At 38.1% G+C, this 20173-nt stretch overlaps 1 protein-coding gene across 3 annotated transcripts; it reads left to right on the forward strand.

Moving 5' to 3' along the window:
* The first annotated feature begins 302 nt into the window (after window positions 1-302).
* SAMM50 (SAMM50 sorting and assembly machinery component) lies at window positions 303-18994 on the forward strand. Of its 3 annotated transcripts, none has more exons than XM_075161804.1 (15): window positions 303-438; window positions 2312-2422; window positions 3801-3902; window positions 4682-4769; window positions 5895-6001; window positions 7973-8103; window positions 8316-8403; window positions 8976-9104; window positions 9810-9881; window positions 11010-11096; window positions 13576-13646; window positions 14433-14500; window positions 15338-15484; window positions 16461-16602; window positions 17403-18994. In XM_075161804.1, the coding sequence occupies exons 1-15, from the start codon at window positions 418-420 to the stop codon at window positions 17446-17448; spliced, it is 1410 nt and encodes a 469-aa protein (XP_075017905.1). In that variant the 5' UTR covers window positions 303-417; the 3' UTR covers window positions 17449-18994. The 3 variants fall into 3 exon arrangements, 2 of the variants coding, with proteins under 2 accessions (XP_075017905.1, XP_075017913.1); XM_075161812.1 differs by lacking the exon at window positions 303-438 and adding an exon at window positions 591-995; XR_012675469.1 differs by lacking the exons at window positions 13576-13646; window positions 14433-14500 and having other exon boundaries at window positions 310-438.
* The last annotated feature ends 1179 nt before the right edge of the window (window positions 18995-20173 follow it).

The raw sequence follows: 20173 nt of genomic DNA on the forward strand, positions 1-20173 counted from the left end.
GCCATCCATTAGTTTACAAATAACTTTTTGTATTTGAACAGAAACAATTCAAAACCAGAGAAAGTTGTTACTTGGGTCTGGAGGAAGAAGACAAACGTTGTCTCCTTTCTGAGTTAAAACTCAGTCATTTAGCACAGGACTGCTCTAAGGGGATACACGTGAAAACCGGTTATTCTTTTAGGCAGCAACTTCTTCCCCGAAAACTCCCCTTCCCTTGTTCCTGGTTGCGCACGCGCGCCTCCCGGGCGGAAGCACGCGGGCCGCGCAAGCTTCGCCCCGCCCCTTCCCGCTCCTCCGGCCCATGGGAGCCGGGGCGGGGCTGCCTGTCATGGCCGCGCCCGTGCTGCGGCCTTGAGCGCCAGCGGCCCCCAGCCCGCACGGCCCCGCCGCCCACGGCCGCCGCCGCCTCTTGCCGCCATGGGCACCGTGCACGCACGGGTAAGCGCCGCGCCGCGGGGCAGCGGGGAGGGGCACGCCGAAGGGCGGTCCAGCCCCCGCCCCGGGCCCGGCACGAAGGTCGCCGAGGGGAGAGCACGGGGGGCTCCGTGCCCAGGGCAGCCGGGCCGGTAACCGGCGTCCTGCCAGGCAGGGGAGGAAGGGGAAGAGGTAGGGGTTCGGCCCGCTGCCGCCGTCCCGGTGCTCGGAGGCACCTTGCCTTCCCTTCCTGGGTCTTTCCTTTCTCCGTGGCGGCGGTTGGGGCTGACCTTGCCGCGGGGGTGGGGTGGCAAGAGCCAGATTGGATAAATAAAAACAGAAGGAAAAAAAAAACCACAAACGGAAAAAAAAAACATAAACAAACCACGAAGCAAAGAGACGCTGCCCCGCAGCTGCGGCTCTGACGGTGAAAGGTGGAGGTTGTGGGTTTGCGCTTCCTCAGTAACCAGCGGGACTGGTTAAAGAGGTCCGATGTGTCTCACACGCCTGAAGCACTTGGAGATCCCCGTGAACGGAAGCATAAATCTCCCAATCCGTACACCATTGCTTAAAGAAGGAAAGTAAAGGTTTAAGTGTTTGTTGTGGTAGGACAAGAAGTAGTAGTTATAACGGCGACAGAAAAAGTGAGTCTTAAACGTCAGAAAAGGATTTCAAAGAATAAGGATAGGGAGGCTCTGAAACACTTCAGGAAGGCATTGAATTCTCCATGCCTCAAGGCTTCATTAGAGAAGCATTTCTCAGGATAGACATCCCTGCATAGCAGTATTTAAAACTGATGTAGGTAATTCAGGTATGATTAATGAGTGACTGACCTATTTGGGGGGCTAAGAATGGTCTGAATGATTCCTCAAGATCCCAGGTAGAATACCTCTTTCCTTTTCAACAGGCTTTTACATAGTGTTTAATTGAGGAATATATTGCTGCAGGGGGCTGTTAAGGCTCAAGAGTATCTAATTACCATGACGAATTTAATTTCTGTTTCAATTTTTTTCCCTCATATTCTTGTTTTTATATCCATCTGTAGTATAAACTGATACACAATATTGTGTGGATGCAGAGTGTTTCATGTTTGCCTGAAAATTATTGGGAGTGAGAGAGGATTCTGTGTTCATTTAACTTGATTTTGATATGTAACAGCAATTTACTATTCTGGCAAAACAGCTATCCTTAAATAATGCAGCAAGTACTGTATTAGTGACTTAAGACTAAAAGTAGATTTACTGAGTTATCCGATCCTGACCTCTGCTTTTGCAGGTAACCCTCTATTCACTGTTGCTTGAATCCATTATCTTCTGATATGTCTTATTTTAGGACTCTTTCAGGTATAGTAAATAAAGCCATGCTGTGCTGGAAACCATTTTGATTAAAATGTTTACCTCTGATGGATAGGGCCTGAGGTTCTTGAGCATTACTTGGAAGGATACTTTTAAAAGAAATACTAAAATATGAAAGCATATAAATATATGCAAAGCAAAGTAACCTGCTGAAAACACTTTTTTTTTTTTTCATTGTTCAACATTCACAGTCCTCTCCTTCCCAAAAACCCAAACTAAGTTAGTGGTTTTTTTAAGAAGGTAGAATTCATCTTTAACACAGGAAGCATGCCTTAAAAATAAGGTTATTTTTGGAAGAGTGCAGAGTATTTTTGAGAAGTCATTCAACATGGAAGCTATTCAGCTTTCATTAAAAATTTCAGCAAGCAGGTAGGTAACAAGCGTGCTGGTAATTCCCCTCATTTTAGTTCTTCTCTTTTGCTTTTTTTCCTCTTAGGATCTGTTGAGCACAGTGTCAAGAACCATAGTTTTTTTCCTGTGCAAAAGGCATAAACCACAAATCCGCATACCATATTAAATGCAGTTTTCTTTTATGCTTTCAGAGTTTGGAGCCTCTTCCAATGGGTGGGCCAGACTTTGGTGCCTTGGGAGAGGAAGCTGAACTGGTTGAAGTTGAACCTGAGGCCAAGCAGGAAATTCTCGAAAACAAAGATGTAAGCACCTGAACAACATCCTGATTTTTTTCTTAAGAGACATGTCTTGGCACTCTTGCTTGCTTGTTTTTCCTAAGGGAGCTTTCTAAACTATGGTTTGAGATGTGAAAGAATTAAATTTAGTACTGTGAATTTAATCTGATGTGGTCTAGTTCCTGTTCTTTTTTTCCCTACCACAGGAGTTGTTATGAAAATTCAGCTTTGAGCTAATAGACATGTTTCCAGATGCTACTGTCCCCTCTCTCTCATAAGAGATACTGCTTCTGCAATGCTGCTTAGGAGCAAACCAAGCAACTGTCCTTAATCTGCTAGAGTGCAGTATTAGCCAGGTTAGGGTAAAATGCCACCACGTGAATTATGTTACTAACTTCAGCAGAGGATGGTAACTTTTTTTTTTTTAATATTTCACATGTAAGAACATGTCTGTCTTGGCCCATAATATGTTTTGCCATGCTAGAGGGGTGAGATGTCATGCGTTATCTTAGTTTTTATTAAAATTTTCCTTTCCCTTATGCTATTCAGAGTCATCCTCACTAGAAGCTTGGTAATAACATTTGGTTTTCATTTAGTTCATTATGTATATATTCTGATAGGGGCTTTTTAAGCAGTTTGCAGTAATGTTATGTTGCTCTTATTCTGCTATTTTATTATATGCGAATACATGAAGCATTTGCAGATTTTTTTTTTTTTGACACTTACCCCTAAAATTATAATACATTGAAAAGGTTGGAAAAATAAGGGAAACGCAATCATTGTAGTCCATTTGTACCAGCTAACCTGGAGCATGTTGTGATTTTTGAGATAAAATTATCTCAGATGATTATATAACAAAATGAATGATTTTAAGAAAATATAAAACCTCATAATGCTAGTGATCGTAAGATGCATTTTAAACTACAGTGCTCCAGTGGTAGTAATAATTTTAATAGTTAGAGTTTAAATGTTTATGGCTTGTAGGTTTGTTAGTTTTTCCTTTTAACTCTTTGCTTATGTATAGCTGATACAAGAAATAGCTAACTACGACTAACTACATGTTTTGTCTTACGTGTCTTAATATCTCAGTGTGATTTCTGCAGTGACTTATTTGTCCATACAACACTTACGACTAAAATCCCAGCAGCTACAGTCTGTTACTGTCTCTTCTGCTGCAACCAGTATTAGCTTTGGTATTAGAGTTCTTTTTTCTTTAATTTTCATGTTAAGGGAACGACTTTCCAGAATTGTAGATAACACTGATTTCTGATAATGTAGGTTAGCAGTAATTAGCCTAGGAATCTTCAGGGTTTTTCACTTGGACAACAGTATTTTTTTCTGCATTGGTGATTTTGATACTCAGATGCAAATTCAGTATTTGTATTTAAACGTCTGTTCTGTTTAGGTGGTGGTTCAGCATGTGCACTTTGATGGACTTGGAAGGACCAAAGATGACATTATCATGTATGAAATCTCTGATGTTTTCAAGGCTAAAAATCTCATTGAGGTAAGTACTGTAGTGAATATCAGACCTACCATTTAAAAATTCAGGTTATGATTTTCTCTCTTTTCTGCTTTGGGCTACTCCCTTCAGACATGAGGCAACTTTGTCAAGTTTTGGGATGATCTTGTGATATGGAAGCCAAACTTAAATATGAAATACTGGCAGATACTGTATTTTCTGACGTATTCAGCTCAAAGATGTTGTGAGATGGCAAACAGTACTCTCAGATACTTTTTCAGCTTTACTCTTCCCATTTGAGAATTGCTAACTGTGTAGGTGACACTTTCAGTTAATTTGCTTAAGATAAATTATTGGGTCTCAGCACAGATTAACTGATGCCAGTCTCCACAATGGATCAAAGTGTGAGTTAGGCTGTATGTCCTTGCACTTTTAGGTGGCAATTCCTTCTGGATACGGCTGGTAATTAGACCTGGACTAAATTTAAACAGGTTAGGGTGTTCGTTTTTTTTGCAAAAAGCATGGGCCCCTTAAATATGTGTATAAGTTTTAAGTACCGAAGCCTGTTTGAGTAATAGGTTTAAGTGTTATAACAATTAAGATGCAAACTAACAGAAGGTAGGAATTGAGCCAGATGCTCTGGGTTTAACTTGTTTCTTTACAGATTCGAGTATTAAAGTGGTTGTGATCTGTTTTGAAGGCGCATATTTGTGTCTTTGTATACAAAATCTGTGAATATTGTATGACTTAGCTGCATGTTAACTATTTTATCCTAGTTACTTTTTGATAACCTGAAAGACTGAGCTACTTATCTCATCCTGTAGGTGATGAGAAAGTCACATGAAGCTCGTGAAAAGTTGCTTCGCCTAGGAATCTTTAGACAGGTAGAGGTTCTGATTGATACCTGTCAAGGTATGTATTGCCTCATCAATCCTCACCTTTTTCCTCATGCACACATGGACATATGCATACTTATAATGTATATTTCCCTGAGTAACAAGTTGGACATTTTTTGTGTATATAACTTACTCTGTCATATATCTTTATATATTTTAGGTGTACATCTAGGTGTGCTATATATACGAATGTATGTGTCTACATCCATTATACTTATGAAAAAGATGTATTTGCATGTGTCTGTATATATGTGTATATAAATATTACTTGTATACATGCAAAAATGAGTGAATTTCCAGCACTAAAATAATTACAGTACATAACCCTTAATCCAGAGTTTCAGAGGAATGCTTGAGGGAAAGCTTGAAAATGTGTCCTATACTTCCATGTATTACACATCACATAACTGATATTATATCAGCACATCTTTGGAGCTTAATGAAATACTAGTAATTGTATCAGTGCTTGTGATTAAAAATTGGCTTATAGTATATATGGGGCAGCTGAATGTATGCAGCTTTCACAGTAAGGCTCAGTTGGCGTTCCCAGGCTTGTGGTTGCTTTTCAAACCCCTTGCTGCTCTCTTCAGCAGAGGAAAGTTGTGTTGCTGAGAAGGAAATGCAATGCAGTCCCACAGGTTGCTGGTGATGGGATGCTGTCCCATTTGCTTCAAGCAGAATTAGGTGCCCTTGCCAGCTGTGTTTTGGAACAGCTGTTGCAGCCAGCGCCCTGAGGGAACTGGGTGGTTTCTGTTGTGCAGCACTTACCGCAGAGTGCTGGGAGCTCTGCCCTAGTGACGGTGTTCTTCTTGCCGTGTCTGGACCACTTTAATTTCTGTTTATTCTAATGTAAGAATTTGTGTACAACTTTGTTTTTGGTGGGTAGGTAGCAAACAAATGTTGCTATTTCATAATTAAACTAACATGTTGATGATTAGAGCCAGTCATGCTATGATTGAACCAAATTCTGCACTCATATCCAAACGACATCTTTTTCTCGAGCCATTTTTCGTCGTAATGTAGACTTTTATTGTCATTTAATTCAGCCAGTTTTCAAATAATTCAAGTCATCTTCTGTCTGCATTTTTTTAAATAGCTCTTTAGAGATAACATACATTTATTTGTTTGTTTATTTATGTAGGAGATGATGCCCTTCCAAACGGTTTAGATGTAACCTTTGAGGTAACAGAATTGAGAAGACTAACTGGAAGCTATAATACTATGGTTGGCAACAATGAAGGCAGTATGGTATGGATCATTTCAAATAATTATTAATTCCTTTTGATATTCCTCTTACTTTCATGTTTCAAACCTAGCAAGGAATTTGGTGTTTAAATAAGTGAGGGCTTGATCCAAGCCAAATTATTTTCTTGATCCAGCTTTACTAAGGCTTTGCCAGACCTTTGTCTCTAAAGAGTCTTTGTATTAGTCAGGCTTTCATTCAGCAAAAGGCTATTTTGAGCTAGGGAAGAATGCTGTAGCTTCCAACTCAGTATGTTAATTTTTTAATTCTTTAAATGACTTAAATTATTTCTTGATCATATTTAAGATGCTTTGTCTACTGGAGAGATTAGTAAGGAGTTTGGCATTCAGTTTCTGTGAGATCTGTTTAAAGCGGTTTTCTCCTCAGTCGAAATGCTTTATGTTTGACTTAGAAATTGTTCATGGTTTTCACTATTTTAGCCCAGTACCAGTTATTCTGGGCTGCAGAATGCAAGGTTTTCCAGAACCATACAAACTGTGGAACTTGTTTCCATTCGATTCAATTAAGGATGCATCAGATTAAAATGTTGTGTGAAAAATACTTACCAATTGACAGAAAAAGTAACAACTGTACTGTTGTTCTGTTAATATCCTTTTAACAGAAGTGCTGGTGTAAGTAGATCGTGCTTTCAGGTGCTCGTTCCTGCACCCATTTTGCCTTCTCATGTGCACAGTGCAGCTGTGCCTGGGACTGGTAGATAAGCCAGATCAAGGGACTCATCCTTTTCTTCTTAGGGGTATTTTTAACCTGGATAAGATACTGCATGACTCAGGTGATGGTGTTTTGCAACTGCAGGAAGAATAGGAACTCAGTGAATTGGGAGCTGCTTCTGCAGCTCCGCTGCTGAGAGCAATGTCCAGGGTGTTGTGGCCTGAATGAAACCGGTGGGGAATCCTACCTGATGGTTCTAGTGCATTTGAAAACAGTCTGAAAGCTACTGTGGTTTCTCTTTTTGTACTCAGCTTCCCCCTCTATTTGATTTTAGTTTGTTACAGAGAAGTAAAACATTTGAATGATATAAAAGCATGACTCGTATACACTGGTATTGGCAGCAGAAATTATGTTTCCTTAAGAGTTAAATAGATTTGACATTTATTCTAATCCCTTAAATTCATCTGAAGCCTATAGACTGAATATTTCATACTAAGAGCCTTTTGGATCAGTGGTTCCTGATTAGTTGGATAATTGCATAGTAGCCAGCATCACAAAGTTCAGGTGACTGATTTGCTTCCAGCAGCTGTTAGACAAAGGCAATCAGGATTTGGTAGGTTTTTAACTTTCATTAAAGATAGAACACACAACAGTAGAACAGTCCTGGTAGTGTCTGTGCTTGGAGGAAACCTGCTCCGTCCTTTCTGCCAAAGGGCCAAGAGCTACCAAAGGGATACAAGGAATTTGTGTCAGAACCGGCAAAAGCATTTAAGTAGTTTCTGTAGAATTGTAATGGTATGTTTTACTGCCATCAGGACTGATTGCAAAAGCATCTTGTTACTCAAAACAAAAATACAGGGGAGTGACTCCATATTGATAATTTTCCATTGGCTTATTGCTGTGGTTCCGATGAACCCTACCTGACAAGTAGTTTTCCTGATGATCAGCTGGGAAGTCTGCACTTGCAGAGCAGCTGCTTATTATGCCAAAGACTCATTTTCCTGGGCTTTGAGACTGGCTGGGAGATTTTGCTTGGAATAATAGCAGTACTGATGATACAGTGAGAATGCAAATTAAGTCAGCAGCTACTGGACAGCAGTAAAAATTGGATGATTAACTGTAACTTGTGCTATTGTGATGGCTTTTGCTGCCAGTACAAAGAGAAACCTAACTTAAAACCGCATTCAGTTACGACTATTTTTAATGTCTTCATTTCATGGTAGATATGCTTGTCTTAAGCGTACAATTAAGAAACAAGACAGCAAACTGTATGAAATGTTGTGGGGTTTTTTTATTTTCTGTAGGTACTTGGGCTCAAGTTCCCAAATCTCTTTGGACGTGCAGAAAAGGTAACCTTCCAGTTCTCCTACGGAACAAAGGAAACTTCATATGGCCTGTCATTCTTCAAACCACAGCCTGGAAACTTTGAAAGAAAGTAGGGGATGCATTTTGGAGTACTTCTTTTTTCAGTGAAGGAATATAAAACAATTAATAAGATCTTTCATTGAGTAATAATTGAATTTATTCCTTTGCTGAGAGTCTCTTAATAATGTAGCAGAGCTGGTTTCTTAAGTTTTTGTGATAATTTAAAACTCCACCTACTTAAATAATTTCACTTTCAGACTTACCAGTAATGTTATGTTTCAGTTTTTCAGTTAACCTGTATAAAGTAACTGGACAGTTCCCTTGGAGCTCTCTTCGTGAAACTGATAGAGGAATATCAACAGAATTCAATGTAAGTGTAGCACAAGTGTTTGTGGAACACATGCTTTGTTTACATTTAATTCAGGTCACAGCTGGCTTTCGCAGATAAGTTAGAAAGCAATACCTTGGTTTAGTTTTTTAATGATTGAAACACTTGTGCACAGGGCTAATTTGTCATTGTTTGAAAGAGGTCAACAATTTTAAAATGACAGAGGTAATACACCTTAGTCTTTTTGTTAGAATTCAGTCTTATTTTGGCCCTATAAAAATACCAATGTGTTTTTCTCCAAATTTTTAATGTTTAAAGTATCATTTCAGAGAGGCAGCTGGTTGCCTAGCTCACTGTATCAGCCCAATTCAAGATATTTTTCATTTGGGATGGATTAAGTAGTGTGCACCTACTTGGGGAAACTCTCTTGGCTGGAGCAAAATCAGCATTACTCTGAAATGAAAAAGGGTTTCTCTCTGATCCAAGAAGTTTGGAAAGAAAAAGCATAGACTCATGTATAAGTAAACTTTAAAGCGGAATATTTTTCAGGGAAATGTTTATTTTAATTTTGTAGCAAAATTTTTTTCATGTCTTACTCAATTCTTTATTTGTAGTTTCCAATCTGGAAGACCAATCACACACTGAAGTGGGAGGGTGTGTGGAGAGAGCTCGGCTGCCTTGCTAGAACAGCATCGTTTTCCGTTCGAGAAGAAAGCGGACACTCTCTTAAATCTTCTCTCTCTGTAAGGCTTTTTCCTGATAATTTTTTAAAACACATCATTTTGAGTCATTTAATACTTATGAATGATACCAAAGGAGCTTTTTGTCTAGTAGGTAGTGTGGTTTACTTCAAATATCTTTTGCTCTGTTCAGAGTCATCCAGGAGGTCCAAATAGAAAACATATTTTCATAGCTGACTCTTGCATTTTGACTGTTGCTTAGGCTGGCTTGTTCTTTCTGCAGGGCCTCTCTCCGTGTCATCTGCCATCTCTTTCTGCAGAATTGTCTTGTTTTGTAGAAGGCAGGATCAGTAAATTTCCTCATCCTACCGTTGCTATGCCCTTTCCAAATATTCTTTCCTATACCAGTTTTTGGTCACTTGTCCTCTTTAACTTGTAGCTTACAAATTGTAGGAGATAAACTATTTGCAGGTTACTGTCACAAAATTGGTGATTTACACTGGGGCATTGTTGCTACTATATTTCTGGTGTGTACCATGACCAAAAGGTATAAATATATATATATATATATATATATATATTTGATGTGGCTTCTAAAGTCAGAACTAAGTTAGTCTGTAGGTATATTGTTCGCAAATCCGTGGAGCTCCACGAGCCTTAGCTGGCTGTCTTCCACTGCGTGCACAGTTTTTGAAGGAAAATAATAGTGTCACTCTGTGGTATTCAACAGATACGAGAACCTAAAAATAACTGTTTGATTCTTTTCAGCATGCTATGGTAATTGATTCCCGGAACTCTACAATCTTGCCAAGACGAGGTGCTTTGCTAAAAATTAATCAGGTAGTATTAAATCACTTATACTATTACTGGATTTTTATCTGTAAGTGTGTTTGAATAAGTCTGAATTTATCTAATTGATGTTCATGTTAAAAATGTCTAAAGTTAGAAATTAATCGTAAATTGACCAGGAGGCAGTGATGGTCATTACTTTTATCTTTACAGTGTGTGCCTTTTAAAATCATGAAACCTTTTTTATGGTGGTAAATTTTCATTTGTATACCATTGGTCAAACAGCACAGCCATTTTATCTCGCCATTAGCAGTAAATTATTTGTTAGCTGAGATACATTATCCCTGTCAGTATTTACTTTACCCTTTACAGTAGATATTAGTCGTTGTTTTCTAACACTGTAAGACTACCAGACTGTGGTCCTGTTGCTACTTACAAAGTTTGTAAGTCTTAGAATTAAAAATGAAAGACTGGGTAAGAAATAATGCTCAAAGGCAGACACATATTATTTTGGCACAGAAAATGGTTTTCACTCTTGTTACTTTCAGAGCTTTTAGAAAAGCTGGCTTTTCTGCTGTATGGGTTAATACTTCAGAAGCATTAACTTCTGCAATGCTTTAGAAGCAGATTGCTTTGAAATGTCGTTGGAACTAGAAGTGCTAGTGTTCCTGTAAGCAGCAGTGAACTCTTCTGTTTCTGAGTGAGAAAGGTGGTTATAATTCAGGGTTTGGTTAACATATCATTTGTTAGATGCTGCCTCTAACACTGATTCAGTCACTTCACTTGTTATTTTCAACTAGCACTGGTGTAATGCAGCTGGCTGTGTGGTTCTTCAGCCCTGCTTTAGTACCTATGACATCTTCTCAGGTCTAGGTAAATACAGTAAGAGTTTTGATTTCGGGTGCTGAATTTTCCAGCTCCATTCTATTTTGCCATCATTTACAAAATGGCTTAGAAAGCAATACCTTGGTTTAATATTTGGAGGAGAAATTGCAGCTCGTTGTTCTGAGGGTCATGCACGTTTTTTCATTGGTCCAAAATTCAGTTGTCTCTCCACACCAGTGTATCTGTATTTCTTGTACAGAAAACACTGCTTATGCTGATGCAGACATGATGAACTTTCAGGGGGAAGAAACATGTAAAATCTGTAACAACTTCCATAAACTTATGTCTTTGCAGGAGTTGGCTGGCTATACAGGTGGAGATGTGAGCTTTCTGAAAGAGGATTTTGAATTTCAGTTGAATAAGCAACTTATCTGGGATTCGGTAATTTTTTAAAATATAATTTAGTAATTGATCTGAGTTAACAAATGAGGTTATTGAATCTATGTCTTATGATGATTTTTCACCATGGATTAGAAAAAGATCATGGAAATGAAAGACGGATGGAGTAGATATCTTCATTTGTTTTTTTGAAAGTGAAATACTCTATTTTTAACCTGACGTTCCTGCTGTGCGCAGTCACTTGAGAAGGGGGCATTTTGAAAAGAACGACTTGTTTGGCAGTTAACCATATGAACTACTTTCCTTTCAGAAGTAATGTTGGGCATGTCTGTTCTTTGTGATCTTTCTTAAGAGTGATTTTTCAGAAACTTATTAGTGCCTTTGTTCTGTCTCTTTCACCTGGTTATGAATATTCTGACTAATCTTGGTTTAGTTTTCTTTTGTCATTGTAAATTATGAATATAGACTACTAATTTTGGTATCATAGCATGTAATTATTTCTTCTATGTAAAATTGTTGGGCAAGAATTGGAAGGCTCATTTCACTACAACACTAAGCTTGCACTACAACATTTTGAACTTTGTATTTGTGCACAATGAATGATTTAAGTTCCAATAAGAAAGACACATGGTAGCGTGAGAAGTCTATATGAGACCCCAGTCTGCCACCCTGTAGGCAGAGCACATCACAGATTTTATGGTGTGGTGTCTACGTTAGTACTTTGGTTTGGAGTCACTGAGCGGTTTTGAAGCAAATTCCTCTATCATCATCACTTAGAAGACTTGGTTTGGTTGACAGAGCAGTTCTTGTGTATACCAACTAGATTTCCTTCAGAAGAAATGACACTGGATAACTCCACTCCAAGGTCATGTTTAGTGTACTGCAGCTTCTTACGAGAACATAGAGGTCTTAAGTTTCAGGCATCTTTAACAGCGTAGAGCTAGTATTAGGTGGAAATAGGTGTTTTTCTGCTTATTTCACTAAGGATTTAACTATATACTAGAAATATTTCTGTCTGTATTTAGAAAGAAGCTCTTCATCGCATGGAGATAGTGCAGTAAGTTCTTGTCTCATAGCTGAATGGGGAATTAAACAGCAACTTCCATTATGAAGATTTAAAAATCAGAGGTTACAATAATCCCAACCTACTAAAAAAACCAAATTCAAACCAAAACAAAAAAGCGTTGAGAAGATCTCTGCATCTTGAAAACTTTTTAAGAAGTATTGGAATAATGAAGAAATTCTAGGAGACTGGGAGAATGTTACCATTATGCCAACAGTACAACTGAAATACTCCAAGCTACTTCCGTAGTGCAGATAATAATGAACTGATGCTGTAAAGAACTGTCAGTCTGCTGTTTCATGCTTTTGTTCTGAGGTGACTCGGTGCAATGGAGTTCGAGTTAGACCAATGAGGCCAACACAGAAGAGCATTTTAAGGCTATTTGCTATACCCCTTTCTTATTACCTCATTATATTTGCACCTTCCGTGTGGTGGAAGAAAAGGCATTGCCTGATGAGTGCACTTAGAGTCATCTGACATTTATTTGCTGACCTTCAGTTGAGAAAGACAGCGGATTCTCCTATGAAGTAGTTTAATGGCTTCATGGCTACGCAAAGAGGACTTTGCTCTTTGCCATGACTGCTAACATGCCTACATTGTGAAAGTGAAGCGTATCCCATCACATGGTGTACATCATTTTGTCATCCGTTGTTCATGAGTGTAGGCTTGCCTGCAACTGGCTTTTGCATATGCCATGTGTTGTGTAACCAGATATGCATATACCGCCTGATCAGTTCACATCTGATAATGGCAGGGGAGGCCTCTCGGGACTCTCAGGCAGAAGGCAATAGGAGTGTGCTGTAAAATTAGAGAAATTACCCAACACCTTTAGCCCAGGTATTGACAATAGATCTCACCATCTGGCAGTAGTACTTCTACTTGGTACACAGGCAGCAGGCAAATGATTAAATGTATTTATTATAGTGGTTTGGCTCCCAAGAATTACCGTATAGATAAGCAGTAATGATATATGTGTTTTTGATGTCAATATAGTGAGTTGCAGAAGATAGTTTCATTTAATTGTAAGGCTAATTTACAGACAGGTAATAATTGTACATTTTTGGTAGCTATTTGCTGGACTTAGCCTCCTATTTTAAGTTTAAAATTGCCAGGAGTAATTTATGTCAGCAGTGTTGTCTTATTCCAAGACATTTCATCCAGGAGCTGGATGAGTGTTCCCTTTAGCTATTGTGAAAGTAGCACTTGGTTCAAATGTGCTGTATTGACTTTTTCAAGATGTAGCACTGCATAAAAGAAAGAGGGCAGCAATGATCAAGAGTTTCCTGAAAATACAACTCCTGATGGTGCGATATCCATGTGATACACTGTGATCATCTGTAACTTTCTGTCGGACTAATGGCAGCTCTGCCTGTTACTGAGCGATGAAATTGTACTAATACTGTTTTTAGGGAAATTAAGTAATACGTATTAATAAACAACTTCTTTTTCTCTCCAAAGGTTTTTTCAGCATCACTTTGGGGTGGAATGCTAGTACCTATTGGAGACAAGCCGTCCAGTATAGCTGATAGGCAAGTTTTTAAAATGTTTCTTAATTTTTTTCCATCAACCCAGCTAATGTATAAAGAAAACTCCATAGTAGAAGAGAGAAGCAATAGTAGTTCTGGTTCTGAGGAGAATAAAATAAGTATCTAGTTAGCTTTAATTGCATGTTAGTACTCAAGCCATGCCTTCTGTTTTTGATTTTCATGTTGGGGTAGTATAAATTTATAATTTGCTATTAGGCAGTAGCTCTGCCTGCCAATATTTATGGTTGCAAAATGGTATTTACCATCTGCAGAATTTTGTATCAGGCACAGGTAACGCTGTAGGTATTTTTAGAAGTAAAGCCATATTGTAACTATGTTGGCTTTTTAGGCAATTTTGCCCTCTAACACCTGTGTTTAAAGATCACTAGCAGAAACCATTTAGACTTAGATTTACTTACAATAAATACTATGTGTCAACTTCACGTGTGATAGATCTTAACTACAGTATTTCTGTCAAAATTATTACAACAGACAGAATCCAGACAGTATTCTGATTCTTCTTCAGTGCTGGGGAACCTTTGGTTTTGACCTTTGTATGTGATGGAAGACTGATTTTTATTTTTAATACTTCCATTTATTTTGAGTTTTTTGCCAAATGCATCAGGATTTAGATTTAGATATAATTTCTTGTATTTCTTTAAATGCACTTTACTAAAGCTGTTACAAAGTTACCTGTAACTCTGAAAAGCAATGTTAGAAGTATGGCTAGATATTTTCAAATATGTCCTTCAAGTGAAGCATTAAATTCAGTTTGACTGTATTCACTAGGTTTTACCTTGGTGGACCAACAAGTGTGCGTGGATTCAGTATGTACAGCATTGGACCCCAGAGTGAAGGTCTGAAACTTTTACATCCCACTCCTCTGACAATACTGTAAATATTAGTGTGTAACAAAGAATCAGATTCTGTCCTGAAGCTTTGTATAGCTTAAAAATAATTGCACTCATTCTGCACTTTGAATCTGAGAAGCGTTATGTCTTTGATCTGTTATTATATATTAGTTCACAATGGAATAAAGCCCCGTAGTTCTTAGTTAAGCCATAAGCTAATTTTGTAAACCAAGTGTGTGTTCAGACTTCCATACTTCCAGTATGTCACTTCAATTAGTAAGCAACCTTCAAGCTGAAAAAGTCCCCAAAAGATGGTTATAGCAACAGTCACACTAAATCTCTATTTGATACAGCATATGTTCAGGTAGCTTAGGGGAAAGGTAATCTGATCAAGAAAGGTATTTTGAGAGCCAGGAGCTTCCTCAGTTCTATTCCTTACTCTGCTGCTGACTTGCTGTTACCAGTGGATTCAGTATTCAGTATATTTTAAAGCGAATTGTTTAATTGTATCAATTTCCCATTTTTAAAACCAAGGCAAGTATTTCAGAGGTGTTCAGGAGGTAGTTTCTGATGAACCACAAGTAGGTGCATGCCTCAGGCTGTTCCAGTGAGGGAATAAAGAAAAATGGCAATTCACTTGGAAGGTTTAAAGAATTGTGTACGTGCTAATTTTTTTACTTGATAGTGGTGAGGTTGGAGGGAGCTAGAGGCAAGTGGCAAGAGTTGTAAAGGATAGAAGTGCAATGTAAAACAACTTAAGGATGTGGTGTTCTACCTTTAACAACTGGTTCTTTTAATATATTCCACAGTAAATGCTTTTATTCCAACATTTTACCTAAATAGGTGATTACTTGGGAGGAGAAGCCTACTGGGCTGGAGGCTTACATCTATACACCCCTCTCCCTTTCCGGCCAGGCCGGGGAGGGTTTGGAGACCTTTTCCGAACGCATTTCTTCCTTAATGCTGGAAACCTCTGCAATCTTAACTATGGTAAGACTCAATAGAATTGTATATAACAAAACCTGCTTCTCTATATATATAAAAAAGCAAAAGGAAGAGGAGAGCTGTTCTGTGTCTGTTTTACTCAGAAGCAGTTTGTTTATTGTGTGTATTTTGGTGCCTGTCAAAAAGCTGCTGCTACTAACTTCTATGTTTGACAGATTGCCAGTAATTTTTTTAGCTCTCTACATAAATTGTAGCACAACTTGTAGGAAAGAGAGCTAGGATGGTAGTATCTATGAATTGGTTATGTTCACAGGCCAGTGAGGTAATTGATTAACCCTGCTATCTCACACCGTTTTAAAGGGAGATTGGAAAATGATGTTTCAGTGGGATTCTAATGTTTTCTGGGATGAACTAAATAAAAACCAGTGGCATTAGAGTGTAGAGGAGGGTGTGGTAGCTGATGTGGTTTCTTTTTTTTTTTTCCCCCTTCCATCCCCAGCTTTTTTCAAGATACATTTCAGTGTATTAGTGTACAGTTTTTCAGTATCTGTTCAATCAGTTTGGGGATATAGTGATATTTGATGTCTGCCTTGCCTGATGGAAGACAGATGGCATCCATATGGGAGGGAGACACTTTATGCACAATGGAAAAGCAGACAAATCAACTTTGAAACTAATAGAGACCCACTAAAGACCTCTAGTTAAGTCTATAATAGCAATTTGAAAATTAACTTCTAGTTAAGTCTTTAGTACTCATTTCCAGATTCATGCAAGTAGGTACCCTATGGAGGGAAATGAAGATCAACCAGCAATCCAACTAGAATCGTGGAATTTTGTAGTTTTGCATTTATAGAGTACAAGGTACTTGGTTGACATTTATGGGAGTTGTGGGTAGTAAATAAATTTTGAATCTGCAGGGGATGCTCCTAAGTAGTCTCTCTTCTAGCTCTGAAAATCCAGTTAGCCTTTGACCACTTGACAGTCTACTTTGATTCTTGTTCTTGTGCTCTTTTGCTTTCAGGTGATGGTCCTAGAGCTCACCTGCAGAAGTTGGCAGAGTATATCCGATGGTCTTACGGTGCTGGAATAGTGCTCCGACTTGGCAACATTGCTAGATTAGAACTTAACTACTGTTTCCCCATGGGAGTACAGTCTGGTGACAGGTTTGTTTTTAACACCGATTTATTTATCAGTAACTGGTTTTAAAGGTTACTACACTTCTATCTGGTTTTGGCAGGGAGAATTGCTGCCTTTAAATTTAGTTTATTCTATGTCAGTTTAGAGATTTTTCAGCACTTTATGCTCTTCTTTCAGTTTGCTATATTCCTGTTGGTTTCACAGTACTTCTTGGTTTAAGACTTTGTATCTCGGGTTTCAAAGTTCATTGAACATGAGATTAGCTGTTGAAATGTATGAGTAGCTGTGTAGCAGGTTTTATTTCTTCAGGGGAAATGATCACTCAAACAGCTCATGGGATTTTCTTAAGCCTTCCAAAAACAAATGGTTGGATAAATACCAAATTTAATGTCTTTGCTTGAAAAATGAAAACAAGTTTAACTATAGATAAAGAGAAAGGGAGAACAAATTAATTTGTTAGCAACCAATTATCCTACACCAAGCAAATATTATAGTACGGAATAGAAAAGCTTCAGGGGGCCTGTTCTTGCCTGTGAATACTGTGTTTCGTACAGGAGTTGGATTATGTTTCTAATTGTCATTCATTTGAAATGTGAATTAATAATAGCAATTTGAAAATTACGGGCTTTATTTTGCAAATGTAAATACTCTATATGGATGACAGATTGGCAAAGCATTTATGTAAAAAAGCCTTTGTCAGCTAAAATTTGAATGGTAACTTTCCGAAGATTGAAAACCTTGGGAATTTAGGGGTAGGGAGAATTTATTTTAATTTCATCAGTACCTTCTATATCACTTATGTTGTTTATTATTTGTTTCTTTTCAGGATATGTGATGGTGTTCAATTTGGAGCAGGAATCAGATTTCTATAATACAGAAACATTTTACATCAGTATATGAAATTGTGCTCTGTAATTGAAATCAAAACTATAATATAGCTCGATACGGTCTAACTTTTTTCTTGATACACAGATACAGTTCTGAGTGATTTACCTCTCAGACTCCACAAGAAACTACATTAAAGAATTATGCTCTAAAGGTTCATTGTACCTCTGATTCTTATCAAATATGGGAGACTGTTTGTAGGATTCTAGACATTTTAACTTACAGCTTTTAGTTATTAGTTGTTATTTAAAATATTAGAGAGTTGTGTCAGAAATTGGCTTTTGGATACAGTTCACATGATTACAGTTGTCATTGGCCTGCACAGCCTTCACTCTTCCAGCCACAAGTCTCACAGGTATTGGGATGACCAAGTGTGAGTCTGACTGGATGGAAATTAAGGGGGACAGTTTTCCTCCATCATTAACTTCTGTGAGCAAATGACCCTGAAAAAATTCTGTTATGCATCAAAAATTATTTTATACGAATAACGGTTGTAAATGAACAAAAATGTTCTGATTCGAAAATATTTCACTATTGTAAAATCATCTATATTTAAATGCCTGCTACAATCTGAATTGAATACTGTAAAAGTTGAAGTCAGCTGTTTAGCGCAGTAAACACTAAAATTCAGGAATAACTTTGAAAGGTTCAGGGTTCTCAACTCTGAGATGATTTTGACTGTTTCAGTGCTCTTAGTGAAGCCATTGATTTGGGTCTTGCAAACAGATCTTTTTGTAGCAGTTGCAAAGGGATATCTAGACGTGATCATGTGATACCACCTTGTTGACTCTGTGTGAGCCGCATGCCTTTCTACTGACTTATTTAGATGCTAATTTCACTTAAAAGTGACCTCCTGCTTTATCAGTTGACTTATATTCCAGTTTTTATAAGGTTGGACTAATTCACTCGTTCAGTTTTAACAACTCATCTTTGAAGATAGTTACATATTCATTTTTTTTATGTGTTTCAATCCTGAGTTGTCATTATCCTAAGAGAATCTGAACCTAGAATCCACTTTCCCTGCATCTAAATTTACATTTTTTTGTTACTAAGTGTTCGCAAAATTAAAATCATAATACAGAGAAGGTTCTGGGAGAGTAGAACAGAAATGCACAAGCTATTACACTCCTGATTTCTTCTGCTCAGCTAAAGACACAGGTTTGGACATACTGGCAAGCTACTTGATTTTGCTGAATGCTGTCAGGACTGCCATGAAATCTTGTTCCCAGTCAAGTTAGTGTTGAGACTCCGCTCTCTTTCAAGAGACCATGGTTTTATACATTGCTTTAGCATTGGTATGTATTGCTGTTGCTGTAATACAGTAACTAAATCTGTTCATGTTGATAACTCACTTTCCAAAATTTGAGGGATAGAAACTGATCTGCTTGGTTTTGCAGAGCTCCACTTGACTAAACATCCTTCCCTTTTTATAAAGTTGCAGCAACAGTCTCACAGATGTTCAAAACAGAAAATTGTGTGAATGACAGAAGTCGGGTCTATTTCAAATACCAAAATATAATATAAAGAACCCTTTTTTCAGTGTGTGTATCTGACAGCTACTGTAGCAAATACATATTTAACAAAACATTTCTGATGATTTTTTGTTGTTATGAGATAAAATATGACACTATGTTAAGAATGTCAACAAATGTTACTGGTTTTTCACCAGCACTATACATTTTGACATATAAAAATATTTTTAGTGGGAAGAATGGGAATGTTTAGATACGAAAATGCTGTTAGTATTTTTTCCCAGGAGTTCAAAGTTTATTTTGGTACTGTTGATAAAATTTGATGTATTCTGTTGCCTTAAGAACTCCTTTTTGTGCACACTGCTATTAAAGACTGGTCAAGTAGTACTTTAATAAATGAGAGAGTCCTAAGCTAGTATAAGTTGGCCATTTTAGAGGGGAAAGTAGCCTTCCTGAGTTGAGCAGGCCTACAGAAATAGCCTCGGCCTCAGCCTGCACACTAAGCAGCAGCTAGTCCACAATTAAGTTTTGGGAGAACTCTGATCTATACGAGAAATAAGGGATGAATGGAGGAAACTTTGCTGAAGGCTGAAGAGGCCTTTCAAGCACATCTGCTGACAGAGCACGCTATACCGCACACCATAGAATTGTCCAGTAAGAATAAAGGGAGAAAAATCATGTTATACATGAGCCTTTACCTGGGTCACTGTTTCCCTACCTGTATTGCACTACATCGAAAAATAACGTTTTCTTATAGCATGTAACAAGTAAACAAAAGCTGCCACAGTACATAACGTGTGGAACCAACATCTGGATTACACTGTTATTCTATAGAATATTGCTATGATTAATATATTCGCACTTGCAATTTGTTGCAGAGACTCTAGTAATTAGGACGGATAAGACAGAAATCAGAATCCCACTAGAAGCTGCTGTAGCACTAAGCGGACTCAGTGGTAGAACGGCTCTGGGCAGATCTGAAGCAGTTCTCCTCTTGGCTGACCGCATTTCTGGCCGTAGAGTTTGTCTGTGAAAGGATAAAAAAGCGTAAGGAAGGCCTGCAGTCGTAACTGTGATTCAAAAGCATAGTATTTGCTTAAATGGGTAGTTCTGGATATCGCTTTACCTACTGAGTGGTTTAGATGCTCTTGCTTTTATAGCCATGCCCAGTGTTTGGGTCAGTAAGATGGTGACAGGTACCTCCAGGTACACCTGAAACGACTGCCCATATGCTTGTGGA

Source organism: Calonectris borealis, chromosome 1, assembly GCF_964195595.1.
Source record: "Calonectris borealis chromosome 1, bCalBor7.hap1.2, whole genome shotgun sequence".
Lineage (NCBI taxonomy): Eukaryota > Metazoa > Chordata > Aves > Procellariiformes > Procellariidae > Calonectris > Calonectris borealis.